Source organism: Phasianus colchicus, chromosome 22, assembly GCF_987193195.1.
Source record: "Phasianus colchicus chromosome 22, bPhaCol1.hap1.1, whole genome shotgun sequence".
Lineage (NCBI taxonomy): Eukaryota > Metazoa > Chordata > Aves > Galliformes > Phasianidae > Phasianus > Phasianus colchicus.
The window spans coordinates 5,540,138-5,554,309 of NC_143457.1; the positions used below are offsets into that span (position 1 = coordinate 5,540,138).

At 42.2% G+C, this 14,172-nt stretch overlaps 1 protein-coding gene across 8 annotated transcripts in view; it reads right to left on the reverse strand.

The window, feature by feature from the left end:
• CDK11B (cyclin dependent kinase 11B) overlaps nucleotides 1–11,795 on the reverse strand; it is a 42,722-nt gene extending 30,927 nt beyond the window's left edge. For 2 of the 8 annotated variants that reach the window (XR_016459430.1, XM_031613452.2), the window contains exons 1-18: nucleotides 11,656–11,795; nucleotides 11,444–11,559; nucleotides 10,625–10,749; nucleotides 9,882–10,020; nucleotides 9,623–9,753; nucleotides 8,425–8,547; nucleotides 7,312–7,407; nucleotides 7,078–7,212; nucleotides 6,256–6,321; nucleotides 5,565–5,740; nucleotides 5,189–5,279; nucleotides 3,090–3,211; nucleotides 2,778–2,883; nucleotides 2,047–2,168; nucleotides 1,484–1,591; nucleotides 856–972; nucleotides 420–568; nucleotides 62–251 (exon numbers count right to left, since the gene is read on the reverse strand). Coding sequence is in view for 7 of the 8 variants with exons in the window: in XM_031613452.2 (XP_031469312.1) it covers nucleotides 62–251; nucleotides 420–568; nucleotides 856–972; nucleotides 1,484–1,591; nucleotides 2,047–2,168; nucleotides 2,778–2,883; nucleotides 3,090–3,211; nucleotides 5,189–5,279; nucleotides 5,565–5,740; nucleotides 6,256–6,321; nucleotides 7,078–7,212; nucleotides 7,312–7,407; nucleotides 8,425–8,547; nucleotides 9,623–9,753; nucleotides 9,882–10,020; nucleotides 10,625–10,749; nucleotides 11,444–11,559; nucleotides 11,656–11,784 (2,241 nt within the window). In the remaining variant the exon portion in view is untranslated. The remainder of the gene's footprint in view (nucleotides 1–61; nucleotides 252–419; nucleotides 569–855; nucleotides 973–1,483; nucleotides 1,592–2,046; nucleotides 2,169–2,777; nucleotides 2,884–3,089; nucleotides 3,212–5,188; nucleotides 5,280–5,564; nucleotides 5,741–6,255; nucleotides 6,322–7,077; nucleotides 7,213–7,311; nucleotides 7,408–8,424; nucleotides 8,548–9,622; nucleotides 9,754–9,881; nucleotides 10,021–10,624; nucleotides 10,750–11,443; nucleotides 11,560–11,655) is intronic. The other 6 variants (XM_090123155.1, XM_031613453.2, XM_031613455.2 and 3 more) reach the window with 6 other exon arrangements.
• Between the last annotated feature and the right edge of the window lie 2,377 nt (nucleotides 11,796–14,172).

Consider the following 14,172-nt stretch of genomic DNA (forward strand, 5'->3'; position numbering starts at 1 on the left):
AACACTGGAAAAGGAGCAGGTTTTGTTTTGTTTTAGGACAGTGGAAGTCAGTGATGCTCACCAACTGACTGTACCCAAGGCCTCCCTCGGGTGGGCGGGGGCTGGTGCCACGTTTCACCCTTTGTTGTTCACTTTTGGCTGGCCATGTAGGAAACATGGAGGGGTCAATAGGAAGGGGAGTCTCACGGAAATACTCATGCTTCAAACCATCTTCAGCAGTAATTCTTCTGGCTGGGTAGTACGTCAAAAAGCTGAAAAGAATTTAGGCAGACAATGAATTAGAGGGAAGATAAGAGAGACGACTGGTAGAAAGAAGAAAAACGTTAGCCTAAAAGATATAAAATCTTCAGAAATAACTCATTTTTTACAAGTGTAACAAATAACAAAACTTCCCAAGGACTGCAGAAGCTAGCACTTACTTGTTCATGAGATCAAAGCCCTGATCAGAGAGGAGTGCTCCAAATCTCTTGCGTAGATTGTTATAGGGATATTCTGTGAATGTCATCTTCTTTACTGCTGGCAGCTCATTGTAACCAGGCCAGATTTTTTCACTTGGAGTACCCAGATCCTATAGATTAAAATAATAATAATTAATAAACTCATTCTAGAGTGTAGCCCTTCTGCTTATTCATTATTTAGCTACAGGAATAGATAAAAATCCATAGAAAACAGATGAAATACAAAACATTATTTTAGCCTATCACTGATACTGTAAAACAGAAAATCAAAGTAGTGAGCCTTTTATTAAGGCTGAATCTCTATCAAAGAGTAACAAGCATTTCTATTTTCTTACTGCTCTAATTTAACTGCCTCTAAAACCAGCCAGTTAGAATGGAAAGGTTTTATAAATGTTACCTTAAAAACTTTGTTAATCTGATCAATTTCTGACTTCCCTGGAAACAGTGGCTTCTGAGTTAAGAGTTCTCCAAAGATACACCCTACTGACCACATGTCTATCGCTGTTGAATATTCCTGCAAAGAAAGAATATACCTCATAAAACCAGTGAAATAATTTAATAAGGTATTTTAGTGATAGTGCAATGTTTTGGGGTTTTTTTGTGTGGTTCTTGGCAATGGAGCACTCCAGAGCCCCAGTGATTTCAGTAACAGAACAGGTAACCAGAAGGGAACTTTGCCAGAACGTTCACAGTCCTTTGTTCTGCTCTTTTTGTCAGAAATTTTAGACCACAACAAAGAAATCTAGCTGCTTAATGACAGTGACAGTTCCCACCAATCCTCGAGAAGTCCAGCAGCAATCTGAAGGAGAACAGCTCAGCCTGTCACCCGCCCATCCATCCTCTAAGGAAGACGAAACCTTTTTAGCTTTGTTATTGGGAAAAATAAAATTGAAGTTTCAGAATTTCCACTCCTAAATCAGTAGGATAAAGAATCAAGCACACTTATACCCTGTTCATGAATTATAAGATGAGGTTAGTCTGAAAAGTCAATCCTTTAGCTCCCAGAAGAATAAAGAGAGGCATACCTTGGCTCCAAGCAACAACTCCGGAGCCCTGTACCAAAGTGTCACCACCACTGGTGTGTAAGGCTTCAGTGGAGATCCATATTCTCGGGCCAATCCAAAATCTCCAACCTGGATGAAAATGAGTTATCAGTAACGTTATCAGCACTGACCATACCAATGGACAGCACCAGTACATACTGGCCATTCTGGCTACTGCATGGCCTCTGGCATTCAAAAAACAGCCACACAGATGTTGATACAGACAAGGTTAATGGCACTGTCATGCATCAGTAGGAAAAGAACACCGCTCTGACTTCCAATTGTGCCATAAGGAATTCAGCACTCACATACCATGCTTATTAGTCACATTCTAGTATAAATCTTAATAGCTGTGGCAAGGCAGTCTCTATCTATTACAAAGTTCAAAGTTCACTGCTTTACAACCGTATGTTTTAGGAACTACACTTCATACACTTACAGGTTAACGCAGAACATTCTGCCCAGCTCTTAATATCACTATCATGCAGTGTAACTCTGCAACACTAAATTTCTCATAAGTGTGTTGTATTTCATAGAGTTCTTACCTTTAAAATGCCTGAATGACTGAGCAGCAGGTTGGAAGTTTTCAAGTCCCGGTGAAGTATCCAGTTGTCATGAAGATGCTTGACTCCTCGTAGTAACTGAATCATCAAGGTTTTCACTTCACCTGAAGTGATTTAAAAAAGCCAAATACTTTTAAAATAAGAAATTTGTCTTCAGCTGTTGTTTTTTCTAATTAGAGAACAAGGATGGAGTTGGGGGGGGGAAGAATGAGATGTCAAGTTAAAAACACACTAAAGAGTACAGTGTAAAAATGTGTCACAAAAAAAAAAAAACAGATCCAAAGAGCTGCCAGTATAGTAAAATGAATCTGGATAGCTGGAATGCACCCAAATAACGCTCAGAAATTAATGCTTCTCAACATAGGAACTGGCCAAAAATAAAACGCAGTGCTCACAGGGAAAACTCCCCTCTCCATTTCACATCTGAACCTCACTTTCATCCTGAGCATGCCAGCTGGATTCATCAGCCTATCATCACTGTACGTACCAGCACTGCCAGCTGACCTTCCTCTCTTAACCCCTATCAGTAGAATCAAATTGGACAGTGAGAAAGCAGTAGTCTCTATTCCAAAGAACACTCAGAGGACATTCCAAGGCAATACACGTCATCATCCAAGCTAGTCTGCTGATGTCAGTACAGCCCAAAGGGAATGGGGTCTTTCTAGGTCAGTTTTCCATTTTAGACAAGTAGAGGAGACTGTGGCAAACAGTACCTGGTAGAAATGGTTGCTTCATTGTTTCCATCAGACTCTTGAGATCATGTTCTACGTAGTTCATAACAATATAGATTTTATCCATATTACTACCTACAACGATTTCCTAAAACACAAAAACAAGTGATCAAAACACAGCTTATTTTTGCAAAACATCCAATTTTGTAGAGACAAACACCGCCTATTTATTTTATGGGTGGTATACTAACAAGCTCTGCTAGGAATGCTAATGTTTTTACAAGACATTTTAAAAGCCAAGAGGCAACATTTCAAGAACAAAAATCTTTGGAAATGAAAGGTTGCTGGTCTTACTCTGACAGTGACGATATTCAGGTGTTGTGCTTTCAGAATAGTATTTATTTCTCTGAGAGAAGTGATGGGGAAGCCTTCCTTTTCCTTCTCCATCTTCAGTCGCTTCAGAGCCACGATTTCATCTGCAAGGAAAAGAGAACTATTAGCTGCAGACTCCCTAGCACACAGCTAATAAAATACATGTCAAGAGGTCTCCCAGTGTACTTTTACTATTTTAATGTATTTGAATGAAAACCATTACTTGAGACATCAGCAGAATCAGCCTGCATTAACAGAGTGAAAACCAAAGCAAACCAAAAAAAGATTGCCAAATTTAAGGAAAGATAAGAAAACCCACAATAACAATTCAAAAGCTGCATCAGGGGTTTTAGTGTATCCTGACATAACTCACCTGGAAAGACACTACAGATAAAGCTTATTCGACACCAATTTCAGCCCCTTAGTTTGGGAGATGGGATGGAAACATTTCACATACAGTTCACCCTTCCTTAAAGACCCAACTGAAAACCAAAGTGCTACTCAAAATGTTACCCAAGCAAATTATTTCAATACATCTGCTTCTGCATGTTAATATAATGGCCATATCAGCCTCAGGGCGGGCCTCAAGGAAGATGAAGAAGAGAAAAAGGAGCTGATGGCAGCTATCCAGTAAATGAGTGATGTCAGAAAAACCACCCCAGAGGAGATCAAAAGGTCACATAATTCTAAAACAAACAGAAACAGAGACAACCAGAATTTAACCCCACTGCCAACATCACAGCTTGTCAGCTAGACCTGAGAATAACCATTACTGCTGTCTAAGTCTGCTCTGGAACACAGTTCTTGTCACAAGCTCTCTTCACCATCTGCCACCTCTATTTAAAATTGCAGATATTTAATTTACTGTGCCTCCACTCTCTGTCACAGCAACCAGCTTGCTGGACAGTAACATATCACTAGTGATGGCAACACTGAGGGGGAAACTGAGGTCACAGCCAAAAGAACAGATTGTATCTCACATTATTTTTTTCCAAGGGAACAGGAAAGCTGCATTAATGTCACCATTTCTGCTACATCATCCAACCAAGTATTTCTTCCACTTGAGCATGGACACACAAGAGACCTGGTGTTGGCTCCTGCACTCTTCCTAGGAAATGCAGTCACTTCCACAGACATGTATCATTACAGACCAGATAAGAAGAATTTTGAGTTTTAAAAATATAAATCCACTTGTATATGAAATTTCTTCCACAGCAACATAGTGCTGTATACCCTCATGGCACACAAACACTGCTTTTATGAAGTCTCTCACCAGTGGCTGTGCTTAGAGGGGCACCTAGTGGCACACACTTCAAACCAACCAACCAATCCACAGCAAATCACAAACCAGAAATAATTGCCTAATGGACCAGCAACTGAAATCAAGTTAAGCAGTTCTACAGTGTCATGACCAATAGAGAAATTAATTCTGAACTCAAATAGCTGCAAGCAAAACGCTTATGTCAAAATCCATATCCTATTAAAAAGCATACATTATTCCTGAAAAGAAACAAAGCATTTCAGAGATTTTGTTCATTAATGTGAGATGCAGAACCACAGTTTGCATACAACTGCAGATCTCAATCTATACACATGACAGAACTGGCTAGAAGAAAAATTATTACAGTTTTCCCCTTTCTTAAGGCAGAAGGCTGATCCAGAACAGACATCAGTTTTGTGTTTAAAATGCAATCCGTGTGACAAGAAACCCAAGCTGTACTTCTCACTCTACCCCAGATCTCCTGCATTTCCTGTAAAGTTACTAAGTTTGCTGGAATTTATAAAGCAACAGAATAGTCTGCAGAAATGCACAACACCCCAGATGCATGCATGCCACATGCACGCATGCCACCTGAGCCTTCAAAACAGCAAAATAATTAGGGCAGTGCAGAGGGCTGATTCCACAGTTTCCAGAACATGCAAATAAAGTAAGTTTTCCAAATCACAGCTTCCAAAATTCATACCAATCCCCATGAGTGACAATAGCTGTCACAGTAACATACATCCTGAGTGAAACATTTCTCACACTAGATGACACTTATGACATAATACTTAGTTAATACCATGCAGATAATACAAACCAGTCTTTTTGTCTTTTGCTCTGTACACCACACCGTATGTTCCCTCTTCAATCCTGTTCAAACACTGAAACTCCTCCACACTACGACACCCCTGAGAAAACAGAGAGAGAAAATTCACTCCTCACATGTTTGCAGGAGCACTACAATCATTTGTTTAACAAGATGTAAGAAAAACCTAAGCAATTTCACAGGAACAGTTACAATTAACCAAGAGAAGTATATATTTCACACACAAGTGTGTACTTTGCAATAATGAATCAACAAGACACATTCAGCCCATCAACTCATGCATAAATGCTACTGCGAACACGTTTCCCATTTTAATGAAACCCATTTGCATGTAACATTTCCAAGCATCCTTTCAGTGATCCCCTACCTGAAGTGCAGGAAGATATTTAGGAAGCTCCTGTTTCAGTTCAATAGGGGAAGAAGCAGGTGAGTCAGGAACATAGTCTCCTTCTGTCATCGCGTTGGACTGAGGGCTGCCCTCTCCCACCTCCTCTTCCTCAATCTCACTGCCCGCTGAATCGCGATCAAACCTCGACTCTGTAACTTTAAAAGTCAGAATCAGACATGGAAAGAGGGAGTCCTTTGGAACAGAGTTAAGTTCAGCATTGGACAATGAGATAGAAGATATGCAACTTAAAGACCAATAAAAAGAAGCCTAATTTCTCCTCTTTGTGGAGATGATAACCCCAGGTTACTGTCAGGCATGTATAATTTTCAGATGAACACAGCATGTCAGAAAAATAAGTCTTTACACTAAGAGAATGAAAAAAAAAGTGACCTAGTATGTCTCCTTCTAATTGTAAAGCTTTTTTGGCAATGCCCAAAGTAAGAAAGAAGGAAATATTTCCTCGTTAGACTGGGATCTCATTCCTACATATAGACCCTGAAACAGAGTTCTGATTTTGACATAACGGCTCTAAGCTGTGAAACGCACAGTGCCTTAGAATGATGGCAAAACTGCACCAACAAAGAGATTTTAAACAGATCTGAAACACTTTCAGAACTAGATCTGACTGCAAAAATAGAGTCAATTGATATATTCAGTATTTGCATTGTACCAACTGGGATGTGGTTTCCATTCTCTCGTTCTTCCTCTTCACTCATTTCTTCTTCGCTCACCTCTTCTGCAAGACAGAATCAAGTTCAGCTGAATCAACTCAACCCTTCTGTAGTTCCTTGCAACACAGACCACTGTCCAAACACCTTCCTCATTCATCATGCCTTTTACACCACTGTTTAGTTTAGTGACATCACATTTGCTGTATCATTTGGAAAACAAAAGCTTCTTCAAACTCAACAGTACTGGTTGGGAGACTACTGAATGTGTGCCTGATCATTCTGCTTCATTTTAAAGAAATACACCCAGCCAGAGCAGCCTGTTGTGACTTTTTCTTCACTAAATAATTATAGGAATGGCTCTCAGATTTTTTAACTAACCCTTTTTCAAAAGTATTATTATGTTCAAATATTTGTAACGAGCGTGATAAAAAAAATCTGGTATTTGCAACTGAAACTATTCAAAATAGCAGAGATATTTGTATTTCACCACCCCCACGCAGAGTGTTCTCTACAGAGTACTTGTTACTGTGCAACACAGAAATATTTAAACTGTTAGTGTTACACTACTTACGAAGACAAACAGGGCTTTCAGTTTTCTAATCCGGCGTCTTAGACAAATAATTGGTATTACCTCTATATAAAAGGATAGAATATGACTTGTACTTGTTTTTTTCTTTTTAGTTATCTTGACCTGTGAGGTCTCAGCCTATCCTAGACTAGGAAAAAAGGAAAACATTCAAATAAAACAACACAGAATGAGAAACAAAGAAAAGCCAGAAGACCCCACCGGCCCACACTGGGACCTGTGTTTTGTTACTCACCAGCTGATTGCTCTGACACCTCCTCAGAATTGCTCCCTGTCTCCTCCTCCTCCTCCTCCTCTTCTTCTCCCTCTTCCTCGGATCCTTCACTGCTCGACTCTTCTTCCTCTTCTTCTGAGCCCGACCCAGACTCTGCTGAGGAACAGTAACACATGGTATGAGATATGCTATCTAATAACTGTTTCCTCAACAGACATCTGTACAATGAGTATCTGCTACACTGCATTTAATTACCTGATGAAGACTCAGCTGAGCTTGTTTTCCTCTCACTGTCACTGATGTCTTGCAAGTCTGAAAGAGGGTCTCTTTCTTCTGGTTTCTCTTCTTTCACTGTTGAGACCATAAGAATCAAAACCAAGGTGCCAACTGAATTTCATTTCTATTTTTAAGCCTGATTGCCCAGATATCTTCATTCTCTAGCTACTAAATTGGTGCTGAATGTTCATATACATATATACACTCTGAGCAACCAAAACATTTCACAGCCTGCTCAAAAGCCAAACAGTTTCCCTGCAACGGTACCAGATCAACAGCCAAAAACGTGCAATGCTGACTTTTTAATTTCAAATATGACATGTGCCCACACCTCTCTACAAGAAATGTATTAAAAAAGACAAGTGTAACATGATAACAAACATGACCACAACACAGAGTCCCACTAATGTACACTCACACAGTGCTTGCAATCAGTGTTTCTACTGCAGTCCATCATTGTGAAACAGCATATGCAAATAAATGTTGATTGATCAGACCATAAGGTCAAAGGATCACTGCCTGCCTCTGCCTGGAATCTCAGCTGATTGCACTGTGCATTACCTCAAGGGGTTACAACAATTTTCACAGCTACAAACATTAACAAAGCAGACACAGAGCTTTTCTTCTTTAACCAATGACATTTTTATGCCAATTGCACGGGCTCTCCACCCACAGTTGGGACCTTCTCTGCATGGAAAGGACCATTTTCTATCTTAGAAAACAAAAGTCACCATCTAATTGGAACACTGCCTTAAGCACTGCTTTTCTTCTACAATACAACAATTAGTAACATTTAAACTACATAGTTCCTTGTAAGGTGGCCTTTTAAGGTAGCTTATTTCCTAAGAACAAAGCCAACTGGAGTTAGTACAAACAATCCCTTTTCAATCTGCAAAGAAATAAAACCAGCATTGCTTTAGTAACAGTGCATGTGCCACCCCTCTCAACAATTCCAGAATTATGCCACCACGGCTGAAGCAGACAATACTTTCAATATGGTTCCAGGGATGTAAATGTTTAATACTAAAAATTAAACTCTACCCCAGAACAGCTCTAGCCCCCAGGCAAAGACACTGAGGTGGCAAATGCTACCTGGTTTCCTGCTATCTGCTTGCTCAGGCTTGTCTCTCTGCTGTCGTAATGGGCTGCGACTCCAGGGTCTCATTTTCACTTTGTCTCCATATTCTTCCCTCACTGTTCTATGGTGTGCAGAAACTAGTGAAAACAAAACCAAAACAAAAATCGTTAAATGTCCCTGCCCTAATTAGAATACTTCAGTCTACCACAACCACCTGCTCTGCATATTTTTTCCTTTGTCCTTACAGAACAAATGGTAATGGGGAGGGGTGAAAGCAGAACCTAACTGCATCTAGGAGAGCAAAGAACTGTGATTTCCCTCATAGCAATGCTATGTGGGTTTGGACCAAACAGAGAAAGGTGCTGCCATACTTAGCAAGCAGATGCAAGATGCCCCCTGTGCTACACACAGCATACAACCCAAACCTACAGTGTTAAGGCAAGAGAGAAGTGGACAAACCAGGGAGATGCATGAAGAAGTAAAAACAGCTAAGGGTTAGAAGAAGCTGACAGAACATTCAGAGCAATAGAGAGCTAAAACGGAAGGCTAGATTAATTGAGACCAAAACCAGTGTAAATATCAAGCACAAAAATGAGCTGTTCAGCATAACTAGAACTAGAAAGAACAGCAATAAATAGAACGTCTTCTGCTACTCTTGAGCAATCTTTGTAATTGAGCACAGATGCTGGGTCTGATTTTTACCTCTGACAGCCGGGACAAACAGAGGCACTTTAAACAACAATGATCTGAACCCAGATGGCAAGCGATCAGCCTCATCCACAGTTGGAATACTTACACCATCTATCCCCAGCCCCATGCCATTTATTTCCCAGAACTTTAATATGCTTGCATTGAGACTTCAGTCTCTACCAGATTGGGTTAGATTCAACCAAGGAGTCCAAAAGCAACTGCAATCACGACACACACACGCACACACATACAAAGACTACAGCAATGACACAGATCTTGTTTCTGAAGGAAGCCTGGCAAACAAAGACTTACCGACTAGCCCAGAAGCCAGCACACTCCTGGCATCCGACCCTGCGTAGAACTACTTCAAAGATTTCTTTCCCAGATAGACATCCCACCCTATTTTATTATTTTTATTTTTTTAAGTTCTGGCATTGACCTAAGTGAAAAAGCTTTCTCTACTCCCATTCTACCACCATAGCAGACAGCAAATCCAAACAGCATTTAAACACCAATAATCACCTTCTCTTCTGGCTTCCCGTTCCTTACGCCTTTCTTCAGCTCTCCTTTCACGCTCTTTTTGCTCCCTTTGTTCTTTCTGCTGCTCTCTGATTTTTCTCTCTCGTTCTCTCTCAAGTTGCTCCAGGCGATCTCTAGAAAATAATTGGTTATCTTCTGTTACGTTGCAGTTCAGTGCAAATTAAACTTACAAAGTAAAAGAGAACTGTTTTTCTGTAGCCAAGAACAGGGCCATTCAATTTCATTGCCAAGAACGATGTACCTCTCCCTCCTGGAATGCTCCCTCGCCATTTCTCTCCGTTTCTGCCTTTCCCACTCACGTCGGGCTTTATCCTGCTCTTCTCTATGCCTCTTCCTACGCTCATGTTCCCGTTCTTTCTCCTTCACTCTGGCATGCTTCCCTGAACAGGCAAAAATGAATTTTGGAGTTACCATTCATAATATTCTGCACTCCTGTTTTTAAAAAAGTAGAAAGGACAACACCTATGACAGCATATTCCTATGCTCTCCATTCTTTCCTTGATGGAAACATCCTGATCTGAAAGGGCATTAAACAAGTAACTGTAAGAGCTCACACAAACGTTTGTATTAAGTCAGAAAGAAGACTGTAAGTAACAGGAAGACAAAGTGGATGTTTCTAGACTTTGTGCTCCCTTAGTTACATGGAAATGGTATTTGTTCTTTTCCAATCAGCTACAAATACCACAGCTCGTCTCCGTGACACTGTGAGGCCGCAGTGAAGCATCACAGAGTTCCAAGATTAAAAGCAGACTCTGTGTCCCTGTCCCAGAGTAGCTGCTGTCCTCTCAAGTACAGACATGCATCTATCACTCTTAAAAGGGCACTAGACTCAATTAAAGAGAAAAAAAAGAAAGCAAATTTCACTTATTTTATCATATCCATCTGATATGTTTTCTCTGGTCTGCAATTCTTATTTTTCTATATAGTGCCCATTCAGTGCAACTTTGGGAAGCTATCAGAAGTGTGAACAAGGTGCAACACCACCTTCTGCTGAATGACTGCGGTGTCTCCGTTTCTCTTTCCTCTTCTCATCTTTTCTATGATGGGTTTTTTCTTTCCGTGACATTTGCTGTGGTGGTTTTATAGCCAATGAATCATCTTCTTCTCCTCTACAATAAAGACATAAACTGATAAGCTCAGGGAGGTTAAACGCACCGGCCTCTTCTCCCAGGCAACAAACAGAACCCAAGGAAACAGCCGCAAGTTGAACCAGAGGAGGTTTAGGTTAGACATAAGGAAAAACTTTTTCTCTCAGAGAGTAGTCAGGCACTGGAATGGCTGCACAGGGAGGTGGTGGAGTCACCGTCCCTGGCAGTGTTCAAGAGGCATCTGGATGAGGAGCTAGGAGGTATGGTTTAGTGCTTGTGGTAGCAATGGTAGTGGGAAAATGGTTGGACTGGATGATCTTACAGGTTGGAAACTGTTTCCAACCTTGTGATTCTATGATTTAACAGATTGAATGCTACTTTCTCTTTTATCCCTTTTGAAAAAAAAAAAACCAACACTCATTTTCCTATTTTCCACAATACCCCTGAACTAAAGCTTAAGGCTATGTTACAAAGATCACCGAGTCGTGCTTTAGCAGTACCTTAACCAAAATATTACGTTACTGTGGAGTGGCCAAAACTGGCACAGAATGCACTGCTATGCCTGAACCAACAGCTGCCCAGCACCTGGCACAGCCAGGAGGGAACATCAAACACCTCAGAAAGTTCTGCTTTCCCCTGTAGTGCTTCAGAACACTCAGCTCAGGGTTTTTAACCCCTGAGGTGCACTCAGGGAGCATCACACCGTGAGCAATACCTGTCCTCCATGGAGTCCTCCCTGCGGTACGGCGAATTGCGGATCGTGATCTCCATGCGGTGATCTCTCAGCTCCCCCTCTTCAAGAGAATCCCGCTTTGAATCCCTATCATCCGACTGGGACAGGAACACACAAAAGGCAGGCAGGTAAACCAAACCAGGCTCGTTCAGGCACAGCAGCACTGAGCAGCGCCGCCCCAGCCGGGCACTCACGTTTTTCATGCGCTTTATCTCTGCTTTCTCCTCTTGCTCCTTCCTGCGTTTCTTTTCCTGAAGGATTTCATCCAAGGTTTTCACTTTCCAAGAATCCTTTTCATCACCCATTGGAGTTCCAAAAACCATTTAAAAAAAAAAAAAAAAGAAAAAAAGCAGCTCTGGAAAAAAAAAAAAAAAAGAAGAAGAAGAAATAAAAAAAAAAAAAGAAAAACAAACAAACAAACAAAAAAAAGAGACGTTACGGAAACGCGGCGCTTCCTGCTCCAATCAACGCGCCGCAACAACTCCTTCCCCGCGAACGGATCGCGAACGGATCGCGAACGGATCGCGCACGCAGCGCCCCGCCCGGCCCCGCCTCAACCAGACGCCCGCAGCCCCGCACCGCCGCCCGGCCCCGGCCTCCCCCCGCCCCGCACCGCGCCCTGCCGGCCCGCTCACCGCCGTCGCGACCGGACACCGACGGGCAGCGCCGCACGCAGCGTCACTTCCGCCGCCGGCTGATGACGTCACGCGCACAGCGCCGCGGGGCGGAGCCGAGCCGTTGCCGGCAGTCGCCGTGCGGATCCGCGCCCCGTTGCCGGCAGCGCGGCGGTCCTACGGCCCGGCCTTAGCGGTGCATAGAACAGCGACAGCCACAGCGAGCCGTTTTGTTATTTTGTCAGCCAGTGCTGCCGGCTGGACGTGAGAAGCAAAGCTCCGAAGTGAAGTTTGCTCAGCGCTGAGCCCCACAGGGCTGCGTGTCAAACCTGTAGTTATCGCAATTATTAGCAGTGTTAATGAGGTATTCAGGCACTGTGTGATGTGCCGGGGCAGAGCTGCACGTCCGTCCAACAAAGCAGTGCGTTGTGACTGTGGGTGCCTCCCACTACGTGGATAGTGTCTTGTTCCTGGAAAGGTGAAGTTTGCACTGTTTCCAATGAGGGATGAGAATTAGAGAGCTGGTTTTGAAGTTTCACAAACTCAGGGCTTGCTTCTTAACCCAGGCAGCCCCGAAGTGCTGTGCAAAGCAGGCTGCTCCTTTTGGATGATGGGTGGGATTTATAGGCTCTCATACAGGTGCTTCTGGAGAGGAATTTTCCAGGACTTCCAATGCAAAAAGCATTTAAAGGGCAGACAGCTCAGGCATAAGGCTGCAAGGAATGCTCAGCATGGAACAGAGTGGTCCTTGTTGGTTCCATAGGAGGAAATGCTAAGAACAGCTGGAACAAGAGCCTAGTCTGGTAAAAACAGAAACCAAAGAGCCTGCACTGAGAAGCACACAAGGAAAGCACAGTGCAAACAACCCCAGCACAACTAAGCTGTCACGCTGCCACAACAGGTGGGCTCCAGCTGCTGCTAATAACCACAGGCAGGAGTTACAGTTCCAAAGTCCTTCCCAGCTGTGTGGCTCCACAGATGTTCTCCATTAATAGGAAATGCAAAGTCTGCCAGCTTCCAAAGGCAAAGCTGTGGTGGTGGAGGGCACTGCATGAAGGCTGTTAGACAAGCAGAAAGCCACTTACATCTCTGCCCTCCCACAAGAGTAAAAACGTGCTGCAAAACAATGTTTTCTGCCAAATGCACAGATTCTTGAAAAGCATAAAGAAAAACCTGAAAGACAGATCTCCATTTCACAGACCACATTTTTTTTTTTTTTTTTTTTACAAGCAATATGAGCAGTGACAACGCACCAAAAAAAAAAACAAAAACAAAAACAACCAAAAAACCCACACAACAGAACAGACATCACACAATGATGAAAAATGGACATTTCCCTTCTGCTCAAAGCAAATATCCACAGCCAGGGGTAAACCTGAAGTACTGCCAGGCAACACCAGGCAGCTGCTGCTCAAACTGAACCTGAGGCCAGGCTCCCCCACACAGCCTGCCCTGGGGACACGTTTGCCTTCCACAGGAATTCATGCTAATGGAATACCTCACATAGGAAGCGTGAGCAGGAGCTGAAATGTCCTAAGAACTCCCCATGCAACTTCCTATTAGAAATTGTATTTTACCCTAAAGAACACTTAAATGCAGGCTTTTAACACCAAGCTACACTCTTTCAAAACAGGAAATTATTAAAAATCAGCTCATTTTGTTAATTTTGTTATCAAAAAGCCCACGTGATGGGTTCTGTAGATACATGTGCTCTACTTGCAAAAACGAATGAATAAAATTTCAGGTTTCCTTAAAGGGAAGGCAAGAAGTTGGCTTTTAACCTCCGTCAGCCATGAAATGTAACTTCTCCAAAAAAGGAAGAATTCTCAGATTAGCCTCAGCTCATGGTCCCCTTCCAGCTTTGTCAGATACCCCCAACATTCCTTACATAACTGGAAATGTCAGAAATACTTTGTACATAGGGTAATAACCCTGAGTTTCTGAAAGGCAGTATTTTTGTTGCAGTCCTACAAACAATGCTACAAAATAAAAGCTCACTTCCTCGTTAAAAAATACATAACAAAATGCAGGAAATTCAGATATTAAAATGGTTTCTGATAGAAATACAGATATCCTGACTTATCACACCAAAATCAC